The 16,644-nt window shown below is 40.9% G+C and overlaps 1 protein-coding gene across 2 annotated transcripts in view; it reads left to right on the top strand.

Annotated features, from left to right (window-relative positions):
• The window catches only part of LAMA1 (laminin subunit alpha 1), a 145,919-nt gene that overhangs the window by 86,744 nt on the left and 42,531 nt on the right, over positions 1–16,644 (top strand). For both annotated transcript variants that reach the window (XM_077135944.1, XM_077135943.1), the window contains exons 30-35: positions 1,088–1,209; positions 4,237–4,323; positions 4,636–4,829; positions 5,778–5,920; positions 14,106–14,195; positions 15,747–15,858. In XM_077135944.1, the coding sequence (XP_076992059.1) occupies positions 1,088–1,209; positions 4,237–4,323; positions 4,636–4,829; positions 5,778–5,920; positions 14,106–14,195; positions 15,747–15,858 (748 nt within the window). The remainder of the gene's footprint in view (positions 1–1,087; positions 1,210–4,236; positions 4,324–4,635; positions 4,830–5,777; positions 5,921–14,105; positions 14,196–15,746; positions 15,859–16,644) is intronic.

Here is a 16,644-nt window from a genome sequence, read left to right as displayed (position 1 = left end):
AGTGAGATGTAATTAGGTGGAAGATATATTGGTCAGTCCTGAGGGAAAAAGTCCAATGGATAAGTTTCGAGAAGTTGGTCAGTTCTTTCACGCTTCATCTTTATTGGGTACAGCGCACTATTTTAACAAGATCAGGTATTCCTGGGGCATTAAATTATTCTCCTGCCTTTCCTGACCCAAATCCGCCTGAATGGTGTTGTAGGAGCAGCAGCGAACCTGCTGTTTTGTTCCCCTGAAACAATATGGCCAACTTAGCCCAGCTCAACCCATGACAAAGAACCACCTTCTGTCATGGAGAAGAGTCTCCCTAGAATTAACAGCGACTGATTCAGGATGTGTTTGCATCTCAGCCACCTTCCCCTAGATCTCCCGGGGGCAAGTTGAGCACAGATAACCAAAAAAGACCCAGATAGTTCCCTACACTGGGACGGGGATGGTTAGGCAGCTGTTACCTGGAACCCATAGGAAGGCCTCGGAGGGGCTTCCTGGGCCCCTTAATCCAATGTGATGGTACAAAAACAACAGGTGTGCGTCCTACCAAGGGTCCGCACAGAGGTTGGAACTCTGGAGTCCTCTCCTGCCATCTCATGAGATTGAGCAGAACACATTTGGTTCAGGCATATCCCCCCTTTTTCAGAAGATGTAAATTCTCTGTTCATCCCGGCAACTTATTCATTCACTCATCGACAATCCCTGTACCCAAAGCCCTGCAGGTACCAAATCTCTTAGCCCCTGAACAGAAGATCGAGCCTGGGTTTAAAGGACAGAATTTCAGGTTTGCGACGGACCTTCCATTCTTGTCAAAGCCCCTTCAGTTCTGTGTGCATTTTCTTTAAAAACAACATTCTGGTCATTTCTAGGCTGTGTTGGATGAATGCAGCCTTATAATGAATGAAGGACATACAGTTGGAAATTATTTTAGGATTAAAATATATATAAATGAAGAAAAATGCCCCTCACACCCCCACCCCCACTTAAGAATTTTTTTTTAAAAATTCAGATAGGAAATGTGGGTGAGCTTAGCTGTCTGTGGCCAGGTGAGAACGAGTTCTAATACTGTCTCTTCTTTTGAAACATGGGATGCCAGAACTGCAGCCATAACACTGCCGGTGATCACTGCGAGGTGTGTGCTCCAGGGCACCACGGGCGGGTGACCGGCTCGGCTGGAGACTGTGCCCTGTGCACCTGTCCTCACGCCCCCCCTGACAGGTAAGCCTGCTCAGGTGCGGCCGGTCACACCTGCTCCCCTACAGCTGGGGCCGCCTCCACGTTCAGCCTCATCTTCCAGTGGCCTCCTTTAATTTCTATTCTCCCTGTATTTTAAGAAAAATGTCTGTTCTTTCTACTAGCATTTGAAAAGTATCTTTTCAAAAACAAATTATCCATGTCGGTATTCGGTGTTAGAAAGGCACCAATTAAAAACAGGACTTCTGGGTTTTGCTTTTGTAAGATTAATTTTAGCCCCCAGTCTAGGTATCCAGAATGCAGAGAGCTGAATTGTTATTAATTTTGTTAGTAATGATACAAAAGACTTCAGCACATATTTAATTTAAGGGACTGCGGTTAGATTTTATATATGCCGGTGGTCGATTAAGTACTGAAATGCTACACAGAAATGATAAAATTCAGACTAGGCCCTACCTTATGCTCATGAAGCGTGCATAGAATCAGTCTGAATTTAAAAAAGAAGTCGAGATTTGAAGTGGGAGTTGGAAAATCTATGGGTTCTTTTTGGTTTAAATGAAAGTTAGAATTCGTAAGTAAGGTTTTATTATTGCTCAGAATACTTAGCAAAGTTTTCACCACATGTGGATCAGACGCCAACTTTTGGTATACTAAAATGCAATTCACTTTGTAATATTTGTTTGACTCTTCTACCTTTTATTGTCTCCAAATAAATGATGCTCGATGGTGAGTACCAAGTGACACCTCTGTGTAAGCTTCCCTTGTAAATGATCGAGCCTCTAAGATTGCTTGTTTCTGTTACTTTATTTTTGTATTAATTTTGCATATAAATTTTGACTCATCATTTCCACTTCCGTAATCTGAGCTATAGAAATACTTGTATATGTGTTTAGAATGAATATATTTTACCTCCTCAATCAAAAAATTGGAAGTTATACTTTAAGCCTGAGATAGTGAGCATGTAAATGTCCTAAGTATGCTGTGAATCCCAGAGGCTTTGCTTTTGTTTTTTTTCTTAATTAGGGAAATTGTGAGTTTACACAACAGTCACGCATAAAAAACAGGATTCCCACATATCACCCTGTTAACACCTTGCATTGGTTGTGGAGCTTTTGCTGCATTGATGATAGCACATTTTAATAATCGTACTATTAGCTGAAGTCCATGGTTTAACTTAGAATCCACTGTGTAATGTAAGTCCAGTGGATTCTTTAAAAATTTTTACTCTGTTATTGTAAATATAATCCAACATTTCCCCCTTTTAATCGTGTTCAGCTATTTCAGTGTTAATTACATTTACAATGTTGTGCTACCCTCACCATCCATTGCCAAAAGTTTTCTATCATTCCGGATAAGAATGCTGTGTGTTTTTACATGCTTCATCTCCACTGAATTGTTTCCCTTACTGGTAAACGAAGGAAGGAAGGAAGTGCTGTAATGCATACTGGAAGTGTCATCCTACTGGCTAAAAAGGAAGCAGACACTGGCCTTTCTTTACAGTTTGAAGAAACCCATCAGAGCATGATGGTACAGTGGTTATTGAAAATGTGGAGGCAGAGCCTTAGAAATAAAGAAATCAGAAGTTGAAACTCATGAATGAAGCGGTTGACACCCGAACCCATGATTCAATTGTGAGTGCTCTGTCATTCTGCTTCTAAGAACCCACCAAATGATGCGCTGCCTTTAGGTCCATTCATTTTCAGTCTCTCTTTTCAATGCTTTTCTTTCCCCCTTTCTTCTCCTCCTTGCCTTTCATTGCAGTCTGCTAAGTTATTTTATTACCATTTGCTCAGCTGTCTTCTCCATGGCTGTGACCATGCCTGCCGCTGATCATTCACAACTCTGTGTTATCCCTTTATCACCCAGTAAGGCAAATTCTCCACCTAAATCTCAGAACAAGACCCTTTTCACCCGGAAGCATTCTCTTCTGGTGCCTAAGGAGTTGTTACCCATGAATTGATTCTTCCTTTGCTTAGATTCCCAGGATTGTCACTGGGCCCGTTTCTAAACAATGCCTTGCCGACACAAGATAGCTACACACTTGTACTGATAGCATGTTTATTTCTCTTCTTTTTTGCCCAGAAGATTGCAATCCTGACAAAAGTTTGTCCGATTGTCCTTTAGGACCAGGTCATGTATCCTGGTTGTAGTGAGTACATTGCTTAAGGAAGACGTGATGCTGCAACAAGATGGACCCGAATACATCATGTTGAGTGAAATAAGCCAGACACAGAGCACAGATATTGTGTGATTCCGCTTACAAGAAATAATTAAATATGCAAATTAGTAGAACCAGAAAGTAGAGTACACATTACCAAGGGGTGCTGGGTGGGGGAAGGGGGACTTAAAGCATCGTGGGTGCCGGATTTCTTTCCGAGTGATGGAAAGGTTTTGGTAATGGATGGTGGTGACGTCTGCACAACTTGTGAATGTGATTAATGCTACTGAACTGTATGCTTAGGAGTGGTGGATATGGGGAATTTTAGGTTGTATATATGCTACCAAAATTGAAAAAAATAAAGGGAGGCTAGAGACAATGACAATTAAATGCAATACATAATCCTAGACTGGATCTAATGATAGAGGAGAAAGAGCCCAAAAGCACATTATTGGTATAACTGGAAAATTGGAATATAAACTATAATCTTTAAATCGATGTTAAATTTCTTGAACTTGATAACTATACCTAAGGAGGTTACATAAGTGCAAATCCTTGTTCTTAGGAAGTGTGCCTGCAAGTATTATGTGTTAAAGGACAGTGATGCATACGTTTACTCTCAAATGTTTACAAAGTCGAGAGGTGATGGGTAGATACAGATGGAAGGTGGGGGGATGGTGATAAAATAATATAGCAAGTGTGGGAGAATATTAAATGTTTGTGGATCTGGGTATCTGGGTGGGGGTATACAATCTTTGTATTGTTTGTGTATTATTTTGCACCTTTTCTATAAATTTGAAATTATTGCAAACTAAGAATTTTTTTTAAAAAAAAGAAAAAGTCAAGGTGCTGTATAAGTAAAAAAAAAATTTTTTTTGAATCTTTTCTTCCAGTTTTAGTCCGACTTGTGTCTCAGAAGGGGACCGCGGGTTCCGCTGCGATGCCTGCCTCCTGGGATACGAGGGGCCGCACTGCGAAAGGTATGTCACAGCGGGAGTCGTGATCCGTCCACGCCGTCTGTGACTCAGGGGGCGGATCTGCCAGGGTAAGGGTCACGATCCATTTGGACGTGCGTTGTTGGCGTGCGACCTTATAACTTCCCCAGAGCAAGTTCCCGCAAGTATTAAGTAAGGGCGCCTCCTGTCGCCAGCTCATCATCCTTTTAGGAGCTAGAATGCAGAACCGGGGAATGGACCTGGAACGCTTTGCGTTTCATTGGGAGGAATGACGTCTGTACATGTGCTTCCAGGTGCGTGTTTCTCTGCACTCACCTGCATGTCTCCCTCTCCTAGGTGCTCCCGAGGCTACCACGGGCACCCTCGGACGCCGGGCGGCCGGTGCCAGCAGTGCGAGTGCAGTCCCAGGGGCTCTGTCCACGGCGACTGCGACCCCGCTTCCGGCCAGTGCGTCTGCAAGCCTGGGGCGATGGGGCTCCGCTGCGGGGAGTGCCAGCCCAGGCACATCCTGGGGGACAGCCACTGCGTTTGTGTGTACCCCGCCTCTGTATGCCCAAACCCTGCTTCTCCTCTTCCGTGTTTCTCTTTGGGAGGGAAGGGGCATCACGCTTCCCGATGGTGTCAGTGGGATGGAGAAAAGACCGTTGTCTGTCGCTGAGCAGAGATTGCCATGGCACTTGCCAACTTGAACTGTTGGCCTTTGCATTGTCATGTGGGGGCAGGAGGTTCCAGGTTAATTGCCTTCATTTCTCTGGCACGGAAAGCGGCACAGTAATTTCTGCCATTTGTGTTTCCTTTAGTGTAGCAAGAGCCAGTCAGTTGAGGAGACAGAAGACCTTTGTGGGATTGTCATTTTACCAAGTTTCACTGGGGCTCCAGCAATTTGCTGCCATGGATTCCCCCCCCCCCCCCCCAGTTGTGATTGGTTTTACAGGAAGTGCATGGGGTGGTAATCCTGGAATGTCTCCTCGGTGGTTTGCAGGGAAGAGGGGGAGGAAGTAATGTCAGGAGTATGACATTCGGGGGTTTTCTTTTGGTTGGAAGCAAAAGCTCCCTCGTTATTTTCTCCAAACTATTGCACTTGTACTTGCTGAAGGTGTGGCTGCAAACTCTCCAATGAATGGTGGGCCAGGCTTCCAAAGGAGATGTAGCAAATGCCCAGGAGAGGTCAGGGCAGGACGAGGAGACTTTGCCTGCCCTGGGATGGAGCCTGGGGTCCAGCTGTCTCTCTCCATGTGCCCAGGGAAAGCACTTATGGGATCTGAGTCCCAGGGCTGACGTGTGATTATAATAGCTTAGGGCTTCCTGCCATATGTCCCAAGGCACAGCCGATGTGAGGCCGAAATCCCATGTGGCACATGGAAGGGCTGTGTAACGTATACTATCAGTGTATGTTTTTATAATAAATGGCTCACCTGAACGCATGTGAGAAGGTGCAGCTAGGTTTGCACACACCTGATCACTGTTTCCTCCGGCAGCATGTGATGACGCCTGTGTCGGGGTGCTGTTGGACGGCCTGGAGGATGGCGGCGCAGCCATTCTTTCTGTGAATCTCACTGGCATCACCCTGGCCCCTTATCGAGTTTTATCACACCTGGAAAATGCGACTGAATATTTCAGGGTAGGTGCTGACTGGCCTCATAGATAGGAATAGAAACGTATACCGTTAAGTCTTAGAGTTGGTAGGGACCAGAGAAGTCCTTCTGTCTGTCCTGCCTCCAGTGGGCTCCTTTTCAGCATCCATGGCTGATGAGTTTCCAGGCTCTCTTTGAACTGGGACCTCATCATCGCACAAGCCAACGTGGATGGCTGTAATTGTGTGAAGTTGTTCCCTAGACGCCCTCTTACACTTTCCACCCCATGCTCGGCACCAATACAAAGTCCAGTCTCTCCTCTTTACGAGTGACCTTTAAATATTTGCAAACAACTGTCTTAAAACAAACATAGCAAATAAATCTGAACAGTATCTTTTTTTTTAAGCCTATTGATCTATAACTCTCCGTTTTCTCTCCTGGCATCCACTTTCTTTCTTTATGAATTTGCTTATTCTAAATGTGTCATGTAAGTGGAATCATACAATAGCCATCCTTTTGGACAGTGTCTTCTTTAATGTTCAGATATGCCAAAGATGAACTATTTTCTATGAATGTATTATTCTTAACGGGATCTGTAAGGCACAAAGTCCCTCCTCTCTGGAAGACCATATAAAATCTCTCGGGGTAAATTATAGTATTATGTTTAGTCCAACAAGGTATGGGCCCCAAAAAGGGTGTGCAGTTCAGAAACTGGCTTGGTAGACAGCATTTTCCTCTAGGAGTTTTGAGTCTAATTGGAAAAAAATTATGATCCTTAATTTTTGCTTTTTACCAATACATTAGAATTTGAGATAATTTATTCAGTGTGTCTTGTCTTTGTAAGAGTATTTGTGTGTGTGAGAGTTAAATACCTGATTTAAAATTTTTAATTGGTACTACTTTTGAATGCTTTTGCTCTCCCCTAAATCACTTGTCCATTCCTTTAAATTACTTTTTAGAGGTATGCCCAGGATGTGGGAGGTTGTCATGTGGTCTCTGGACACTGGTGCTGACTAAAGTGTCATTATTTATCTATACTGCATTCTCGGGCAAATTACTCAACGCTCTTCACCCTAAATTTCCTAGATACAAAATGAGAAAAATAATACAACCATTTCCCAGGGTTGTTGTAAGGTCTCAATAAAATCACAAGAGGTGAAATAGAAGAGTGCTGGCGTGAATTAGGCATTTAATAATTGCTGGCATTATAAAGGCTTTTATTTAAGTATGTTATATTTTAGCCTAGTGTGTTTTTTTTTAATGTTCTTGGCCATTATAATTAAGCATTAAATGAGTCTGATAGAGAAATAAAGCCAGATTTTGTATAAGCAGTATCAGATTCTACTTAACACACCACCGACATTTAAATTCTAAATTTAATCAAGCAAATTTATCTGACATTATATTAGTAGCTAAACTTTAGTATTGTTTAATTTTCTTCTATTAAAAATAAAATAATGAAATGATAGACTTTTTAAAATTAAAATAATTAAAAGATGGACTGTCTTTTAAAAATATGTAATTGGGCGGGCCGCGGTGGCTCAGCGGGCAAGAGTGCTTGCCTGCTATGCCGGAGGACCCCGGTTCGATTCCCGGCCCCAGCCCATGTAAAAAACAAACAAACAAACAAAATATAATAAAACAAGATGTTTCCCTTTCTTCCTTCCTTCCTTCCTTCCATCCTTCCTTCCTTCTCTGTCTTTCCTTCCCTTCCTCCCTCTCTCTTTAAAAAAAAAAAAAAAAAAAAAAAAAATATGTAATAGCTGATTATCTACCTAAAGAATGTGCATGTGTTTTAATGTTTCTTTCTTTAAAGACAACACCTTACATTAGTTTTTTTTAATAATTAATGGAAAAAAAGAAATTAACCCAACATTTAGAAATCATACCATTCTACATATGCACTCAGTAATTCTTAACATCATCACATAGATGCATGATCATCGTTTCTTAGTACATTTGCATCGGTTTAGAAGAACTAACAACACAACAGAAAAAGATATAGAATGTTAATATACAGAAAAAAAATAAAAGTAATAATAATAGTAAAAAAAAAAACTTATAGCTCAGATGCAGCTTCATTCAGTGTTTTAACATGATTACTTTACAATTAGGTATTATTGTGCTGTCCATTTTTGAGTTTTTGTATCTAGTCCTGTTGCACAGTCTGTATCCCTTCAGCTCCAATGACCCATTATCTTACCTTGTTTCTAACTCCTGCTGGACTCTGTTATCAATGACATATTCCAAGTTTATTCTCGAATGTCGGTTCACATCAGTGGGACCATACAGTATTTGTCTTTTAGTTTTTGGCTAGGCTCACTCAGCATAATGTTCTCTAGGTTCATCCATGTTATTACATGCTTCATAAGTTTATCCTGTCTTAAAGCTGCATAATATTCCATTGTATGTATATACCACAGTTTGTTTAGCCACTCGTCTATTAATGGACATTTTGGTTGTTTCCATCTCTTTGCAATTGTAAATAACGCTGCTATAAACATTGGTGTGCAAATGTCCGTTTGTGTCTTTGCCCTTAAGTCCTTTGAGTAGATACCCAGCAATGGTATTGCTGGGTCGTATGGCAATTCTATATTCAGCTTTTTGAGGAACCACCAAACTGCCTTCCACAGTGGTTGCACCATTTGACATTCCCACCAACAGTGGATAACTCTGCCTCTTTCTCTGCATCCTCTCCAGCACTTGTCATTTTCTGTTTTGTTGATAATGGCCGTTCTGGTGGGTGTGAGATGATATCTCATTGTGGTTTTGATTTGCATTTCTCTAATGGCCAGGGACATTGAGCATCTCTTCATGTGCCTTTTGGCCATTTGTATTTCCTCTTCTGAGAGGTGTCTGTTCAAGTCTTTTCCCCATTTTGTAATTGGGTTGGCTGTCTTTTTGTTGTTGAGTTGAACAATCTCTTTATAAATTCTGGATACTAGACCTTTATCTGATATGTCATTTCCAAATATTGTCTCCCATTGTGTAGGCTGTCTTTCTACTTTCTTGATGAAGTTCTTTGATGCACAAAAGTGTTTAATTTTGAGGAGTTCCCATTTATTTATTTCCTTCTTCAGTGCTCTTGCTTTAGGTTTAAGGTCCATAAAACCGCCTCCAATTGTAAGTTTCAAAAGATATCTCCCAACATTTTCCTCTAACTGTTTTATGGTCTTAGACATAATGTTTAGATCTTTGATCCATTTTGAGTTAACTTTTGTATAGGGTGTGAGATATGGGTCTTCCTTCATTCTTTTGCATATGGATATCCAGTTCTCTAGGCACCATTTATTGAAGAGACTGTTCTGTCCCAGGTGAGTTGGCTTGACTGCCTTATCAAAGATCAAATGTCCATAGATGAGAGGGTCTATATCTGAGCACTCTATTCGATTCCATTGGTCGATATATCTATCTTTATGCCAATACCATGCTGTTTTGACCACTGTGGCTTCATAATATGCCTTAAAGTCCGGCAGCGCGAGACCTCCAGCTTCGTTTTTTTTCCTCAAGATGTTTTTAGCAATTCGGGGCACCCTGCCCTTCCAGATAAATTTGCTTATTGGTTTTTCTATTTCTGAAAAATAAGTTGTTGGGATCTTGATTGGTATTGCATTGAATCTGTAGATCAATTTAGGTAGGATTGACATCTTAACTATATTTAGTCTTCCAATCCATGAACACGGTATGCCCTTCCATCTATTTAGGTCTTCTGTGATTTCTTTTAACAGTTTTTGTAGTTTTCTTTGTATAGGTTTTTTGTCTCTTTAGTTAAATTTATTCCTAGGTATTTTATTCTTTTAGTTGCAATTGTAGATGGGATTCGTTTCTTGATTTCCCCCTCAGCTTGTTCATTACTAGTGTATAGAAATGCTACAGATTTTTGAATGTTGATCTTGTAACCTGCTACTTTGCTGTACTCATTTATTAGCTCTAGTAGTTTTGTTGTGGATTTTTCTGGGTTTTCGACGTATAGTATCATATCATCTGCAAACAGTGATAGTTTTACTTCTTCCTTTCCAATTCTAATGCCTTGTATTTCTTTTTCTTGTCTAATTGCTCTGGCTAGAACCTCCAACACAATGCTGAATAATAGTGGTGATAGTGGACATCCTTGTCTTGTTCCTGATCTTAGGGGGAAAGTTTTCAATTTTTCCCCATTGAGGATGATATTAGCTGTGGGTTTTTCATATATTCCCTCTATCATTTTAAGGAAGTTCCCTTGTATTCCTATCTTTTGAAGTGTTTTTCAACAGGAAAGGATGTTGAATCTTGTCAAATGCCTTCTCTGCATCAATTGAGATGATCATGTGATTTTTCTGCTTTGATTTGTTGATATGGTGTATTACATTAATTGATTTTCTTATGTTGAACCATCCTTGCATACCTGGGATGAATCCTACTTGGTCATGATGTATAATTCTTTTAATGTGTTGTTGGATACGATTTGCTAGAATTTTATTGAGGATTTTTGCATCTATATTCATTAGAGAGATTGGCCTGTAGTTTTCTTTTTTTTGTAATATCTTTGCCTGGTTTTGGTATGAGGGTGATGTTGGCTTCATAGAATGAATTAGGTAGTTTTCCCTCCACTTCGATTTTTTTGAAGAGTTTGAGGAGAGTTGGTACTAATTCTTTCTGGAATGTTTGATAGAATTCACATGTGAAGCCGTCTGGTCCTGGACTTTTCTTTTTAGGAAGCTTTTGAATGACTAATTCAATTCCTTTACTTGTGATTGGTTTGTTGAGGTCATCTATTTCTTCTTGAGTCAAAGTTGGTTGTTCATGTCTTTCCAGGAACCCGTCCATTTCATCTAAATTGTTGTATTTATTAGCGTAAAGTTGTTCATAGTATCCTGTTATTACCTCCTTTATTTCTGTGAGGTCAGTAGTTATGTCTCCTCTTCCATTTCTGATCTTATTTATTTGCATCCTCTCTCTTCTTCTTTTTGTCAATGTTGCTAAGGGCCCATCAATCTTATTGATTTTCTCATAGAACCAACTTCTGGTCTTATTGATTTGCTCTATTGTTTTCATGTTTTCAATTTCATATATTTCTGCTCTAATCTTTGTTATTTCTTTCCTTTTGCTTACTTTGGGATTAGTTTGCTGTTCTTTCTCCATTTCTTCCAAGTGGACAGTTAATTCCTGCATTTTTGCCTTTTCTTCTTTTCTGATAAAGGCATTTAGGGCTATAAATTTCCCTCTTAGCACTGCCTTTGCTGCGTCCCATAAGTTTTGATATGTTGTGTTTTCATTTTCATTCGCCTCAAGATATTTACTAATTTCTCTTGCAATTTCTTCTTTGCCCACTCGTTGTTTAAGAGTGTGTTGTTGAGCCTCCATGTATTTGTGAATTTTCTGGCACTCCGCCTATTATTGATTTCGAATTTCATTCCTTTATGATCCAAGAAAGTGTTGTGTATGATTTCAATCTTTTTAAATTTGTTAAGACTTGCTTTGTGACCCAGCATATGGTCTATCTTTGAGAATGATCCATGAGCACTTGAGAAAAAGGTGTATCCTGCTGTTGTGGGATGTAATGTCCTATAAATGTCTGTTAAGTCTAGCTCATTTATAGTAATATTCAGATTCTCTATTTCTTTATTGATCCTCTGTCTAGATGTTCTGTCCATTGATGAGAGTGGTGAATTGAAGTCTCCAACTATTATGGTATATGAGTCTATTTCCCTTTTCAGTGTTTGCAGTGTATTCCTCACGTATTTTGGGGCATTCTGGTTCGGTGCGTAAATATTTATGATTGTTATGTCTTCTTGTTTAATTGTTCCTTTTATTAGTATATAGTGTCCTTCTTTGTCTCTTTTAACTGTTTTACATTTGAAGTCTAATTTGTTGGATATTAATATAGCCACTCCTGCTCTTTTCTGGTTGTTATTTGCATGAAATATCTTTTCCCAACCTTTCACTTTCAACCTATGTTTATCTTTGGGTCTAAGATGTGTTTCCTCTAGACAGCATACAGACGATCCTGCTTTTTAATCCATTCTGCCAGTCTATGTCTTTTGATTGGGGAATTCAGTCCATTAACATTTAGTGTTATTACTGTTTGGATAATATTTTCCTCTAACATTTTGCTTTTTGTATTATATATATCATATCTGACTTTCCTTCTTTCTACACTCTTCTCCATACCTCTCTCTTCTGTCTTTTCATATCTGACTCTAGTGCTCCCTTTAGTATTTCTTGCAGAGCTGGTCTCTTGGTCACAAATTCTCTCAGTGACTTTTTGTCTGAGAATGTTTTAATTTCTCCCTCATTTTTGAAGGACATTTTTGCTGGATATAGGAATCTTGGTTGGCAGTTTTTCTCTTTTAGTAATTTAAATATATCATCCCACTCTCTTCTAGTTTCCATGGTTTCTGCTGAGAAATCTACACATAGTCTTATTGGGTTTCCCTTGTATATGACGGATTGTTTTTCTCTTGCTGCTTTCAAGATCCTCTCTTTCTCTTTGACCTCTGACATTCTAACTAGTAAGTGTCTTGGAGAACACCTATTTGGGTCTAATCTCTTTGGGGTGCGCTGCACTTCTTGGATCTGTAATTTTAGGTCTTTCATAACAGTTGGGAAATTTTCAGTGAAAATTTCTTCCCTTAATTTTTCTCCACCTTTTCCCTTCTTTTCTCCTTCTGGGACACCCACAACACGTATATTGTGCCGTTCATATTGTCCTTGAATTCCCTGATCCCCTGTTCAAATTTTTCCATTCTTTTCCTGATAGTTTCTGTTTCTTTTTGGAATTCAGATGTTCCATCCTCCAAATCACTAATTCTATCTTCTGTCTCTTTAAATCTATCATTGTAGGTATCCATTGTTTTTTCCATCTTTTCTACTTTATCCTTCACTTCCATAAGTTCTGTGATTTGTTTTTTCAGTTTTTCTATTTCTTCTTTTTGTTCAGCCCATGTCTTTTTCATGTCCTCCCTCAATTTATCGATTTCGTTTTTGAAGAGGTTTTCCATTTCTGTTCGTATATTCAGCATTAGTTGTCTCAGTTCCTGTATCTCATTTGAACTCTTGGTTTGTTCCTTTGACTGGGCCATATTCTCAATTTTCTGAGCGTGATCCGTTATCTTCTGCTGGCATCTGGGCATTTAGTCAGATTTCCCTGGGTGTCGGACCCAACAAGGTTGTAAGATTTTTCTGTGAAATCTCTGGGTTCTGTTTTTCTTATCCTGCCCAGAGGTGGCACTCGTGGCATACGTTTGTCTGCGGGTTCCACCAGTAAAAGGTGGTGTGGGTCCTTTAACTTTGGAAAACTCTCGCCGTGAGGGAGGTTCGCCAGCCGAAGCGGCTTGGAAGAGTGCCAGCCAGCCCGGGGGTCCACATGCAGGGAGGGTCGCCGGCCGCCGCAGCCTGGGAGAGCGCCCGTCCGAATTTCCTAGTCGGCCCGGGGCGCCAAAAGTGGCGGGAGGGTGCCAGCTGCCGCGGCCCGGGAGAGTGCACTGTTCCCATCCAGACCGGGGAGTCATGTGTTTGGAAGGGACCCCCCCGTCACCGTTCTCCATGGCCTGGGAATTTCCGATCCAATTCTCTCTGTTGGTCCGGGGCGCCGCGCGTGGTGGGGGCGCCAGCCGCCGCGGCTTGAGGGGACCGCCTGCCCAATTCTGCCAGCTGGCCCGGGAAGGAGGAAGGGAGGGACTCCGGCCGCTTGCCGCTCCGCCTGGGGACGCCCGCGCCCCTCAGTGATCTCACCGGAGGGGGTTCTCTCAGCCAGTCAGCCGTTCCAGGATGGGGTACGCTGTCTTTTTTATCTCTGTCATGGCTCCGGGAGCTGTTCTGTATCGTTTCTACTCCCCTAGTAGCTGTTCTGGAGGAGGAACTAAGATCCGCGCGTCTTACTAAGCCGCCATCTTCTCCGGGAGTCTCCACTATGACAGCTGTGCCCACCGTCGCTGTGTCGCGTCCATTCCAGTCGCCCTGATAGCCCAAAGTTGCAGCTCCATTTGAGGTCTCACAGGACCCGGGCACTACTTTAAGAGCTCCACCTTACATTATTTATATCTTTATGTTGAACGTATAGTATGGCACTGTGGGATCACGTTGACACAATCAAAACTTAAGTAAAAGCTGGCAAAATATGATTCATCTTATTTTTTATGATTTATATAAGAAGAATTCCTGTGAGCAGAAACGGAACTAAAAAGTGATTCTCTTTTAGGAAACAGCATTTCATTTTGAAGCCTCATAATCTGTTTCCTTCATTCTCCTTAGGAATCTTTGTTAAAAGACAATGCACAAAAGACACTGGCAAAAATTCAACTCGAAGATGTGGCGGAACAAACTGATGCTTTGCAAAAGGAGGTAAATTCCGAGCCTGCTTCGCAGCCGGCCCCTGGCAGCAGCTCGAGAGCCGGTGCTCCGGGGTTCTGATGAGAGCCCGGCCGCCTCCTTGGACCTGGCAGCTGGGCTCCGGGAGCTCCGCCATCACACTGGTTTCCATGCTGCCGGTTTCTGAGGCTTGGTAGAAATGTCCCTAGGCAGCACTGCTAAGGGAAGAGTTGGGCAAGTTAGCCCAGTATTTGACTTCACTGTTCTCTGAACTAGGGGGTGAGGCGTGGAAGTAAAAGATGCCTGAGGTTTCTTCCTTCTCTTAAACTCGCTCCGTAACTGAGCACATGGTGGGCGCTGGGTCTGCTCGGAGACCCTCCCTGAAATCCAACAAGGCTTTTGACACCTTCCTGTGCTGAGCTAGTCTCACGGAAATGGCATCTCTGGTATCCGTCCAGCACTCAGGGGTGGTTCTGTTTTTTCTTGATTTTGAATGATAGGAGTATTAGTTTTTACATCAGCAGGAAATTATGTATTCTGTTTAACACATGTCAGGTGAAGGGTTTTTAATGACCGCCCCCCCCAAAAAAGAATCTTCTCATTTGAAGGTGGTGAGGGAAGCCTATTTTCAAATTTAAAATGTTTCACTTCTGAATTTTGCGTGTGTGCATGCATGCATGTATGAATCTATATATACCTGTATATATTAATATGATAATTTCTATATACATATATGTATTTAATCTCTGGCTCTCAACAAACATACACAATGCTCCCCCAAAAATTATTAGCTTGGCTTCTGGAAAAGTAAAATTTACGATGATTTGGGATGAGTTTAAAGACTTTTAAGTGAGGGCTTTTAAGTACCTCAGAGAGTAAACGTTTGATAGGCGATGATAAAGTTATTAAAATAATTTCTATTAAAGAAGATTCTCTTTGGGCCTTGACTAGAAAACACTTTTAGATCTAGATTGAGTTACTTTTCATCTGTGGATATTACAAGCTTTCCTTTTGCGACTTATAAAATTCCTAATAAACATGACAGCTGAAGGCAGCTAATCCCAGCATCTGGGCTTCCCACTTTGCAGATATCAGCACATAAATCCTCAAACAGCCCCAGGAGATCAATTTTATTATTACCCTGGTTTTATAGATAGGACCTTGGGGACATTATATAATTGGTGTACAACGTAGTCAAGCAGTCTGAACTGCTAGACTTTAAGTTCTCAGGGTCAATACAAATTACTAAGACTTTCCTTTGCTTGGTCTGTGTATTTGGGTCCTAAAGTGAATCAGGGCCTTTGCAGTATAGAGAGACTTTGGATTTGATGGGCTGCTTTTAAAAATACAGCATCTTTTCTCACATGAGTCAGTAATAAACTCATTCATTAATCACTTACTCTGTTTCCAACCCCAGAATTGTATTACCTTGCTTTACACAAAAGTATACAAATATAATATACATCCTTAATCTATAACTGGGAATATATTGTGTTGCTTAAAAGAAGCAGCACTAACTGAGAATACCTAAGCTTGCATATTCTTTAAAGTCAAACTCACCTGAGATTTTTTTTTCTCTCTCAGCTCACTAGAGTGTTAACAAGTAGCCAACAAGTGAACCAGGCAACAGAGAATATCCTCAACCAGAGTCAGGAGCTCACGGCATTTATGGAGAAGCTGCAGAGAAGCATCACAGGTAGTGTGATCAGGGTATGGTTTGGGGAGTGTGTGCCTATTTGGTAGAGAATAAAAAACACATTGATTCTATTAAGCGTATCAGCAAATATAGAATAGGATTCAGTGTCCAAATCTTTCACTGAATTTCTTAGAGCCAAAGGACCGGAATATTTTGAAGTTTGGGGATTCTGAACTGTCTAGTCTGTAGTCCTTTGAAGAGAGATTTATCTTCCAAAAAATGCATTTCTTTTTTCATTTTCTTTATCATGTCTTAAACACTTCAGTTCTAACTGTCAGTCCCCGCAAGAGTAGAAATGAAACTTTCCATCCTATTGGCCAGAATAGGCACTGATGGAAGTTATGGCTGCGGTTGGATGCCAAAGTAATATCTGTGATATTAGAGTACTTTTTCACAACTCAGTTGGCATGTCCTATCTGATCTGGTTTTTTGAAGTGCCATTTTCAGACTGGCTAGAATGCCATTTCAGACTATCATACATAGCCTTGCTTTTCTTTTCTGAAAGAATAATGTAAGATCATAAAAAGTGCAGAGCCCAGTTGCAAATCAGACTTGTGAAACAAAAGGTAAGGAAATTATCAGGACAAATAAATATGTTAACAAGAAAGAGTGGTATCAAGTATTGGGTTCAGCCATGCAGCAGCTTATTTGTTGAGCAGATTCTTTGTGCTGATGTGCCGGAAAATGCAGAAGTAAACATGGCAGATCTTGCTCTGCCCTTATGGAGTTTATGGGTACAAGGGAAGGCAAGCATTAAATAAACCAGTAATCCAAAGTCCCTGAGTG

The sequence above is a fragment of the Tamandua tetradactyla genome, chromosome 18 (genome assembly GCF_023851605.1).
Source record: "Tamandua tetradactyla isolate mTamTet1 chromosome 18, mTamTet1.pri, whole genome shotgun sequence".
Taxonomy (NCBI): domain Eukaryota; kingdom Metazoa; phylum Chordata; class Mammalia; order Pilosa; family Myrmecophagidae; genus Tamandua; species Tamandua tetradactyla.
The sequence above is the reverse complement of the archived record's forward strand: the minus strand, read 5'-3'. Positions and strand labels throughout refer to the sequence as shown.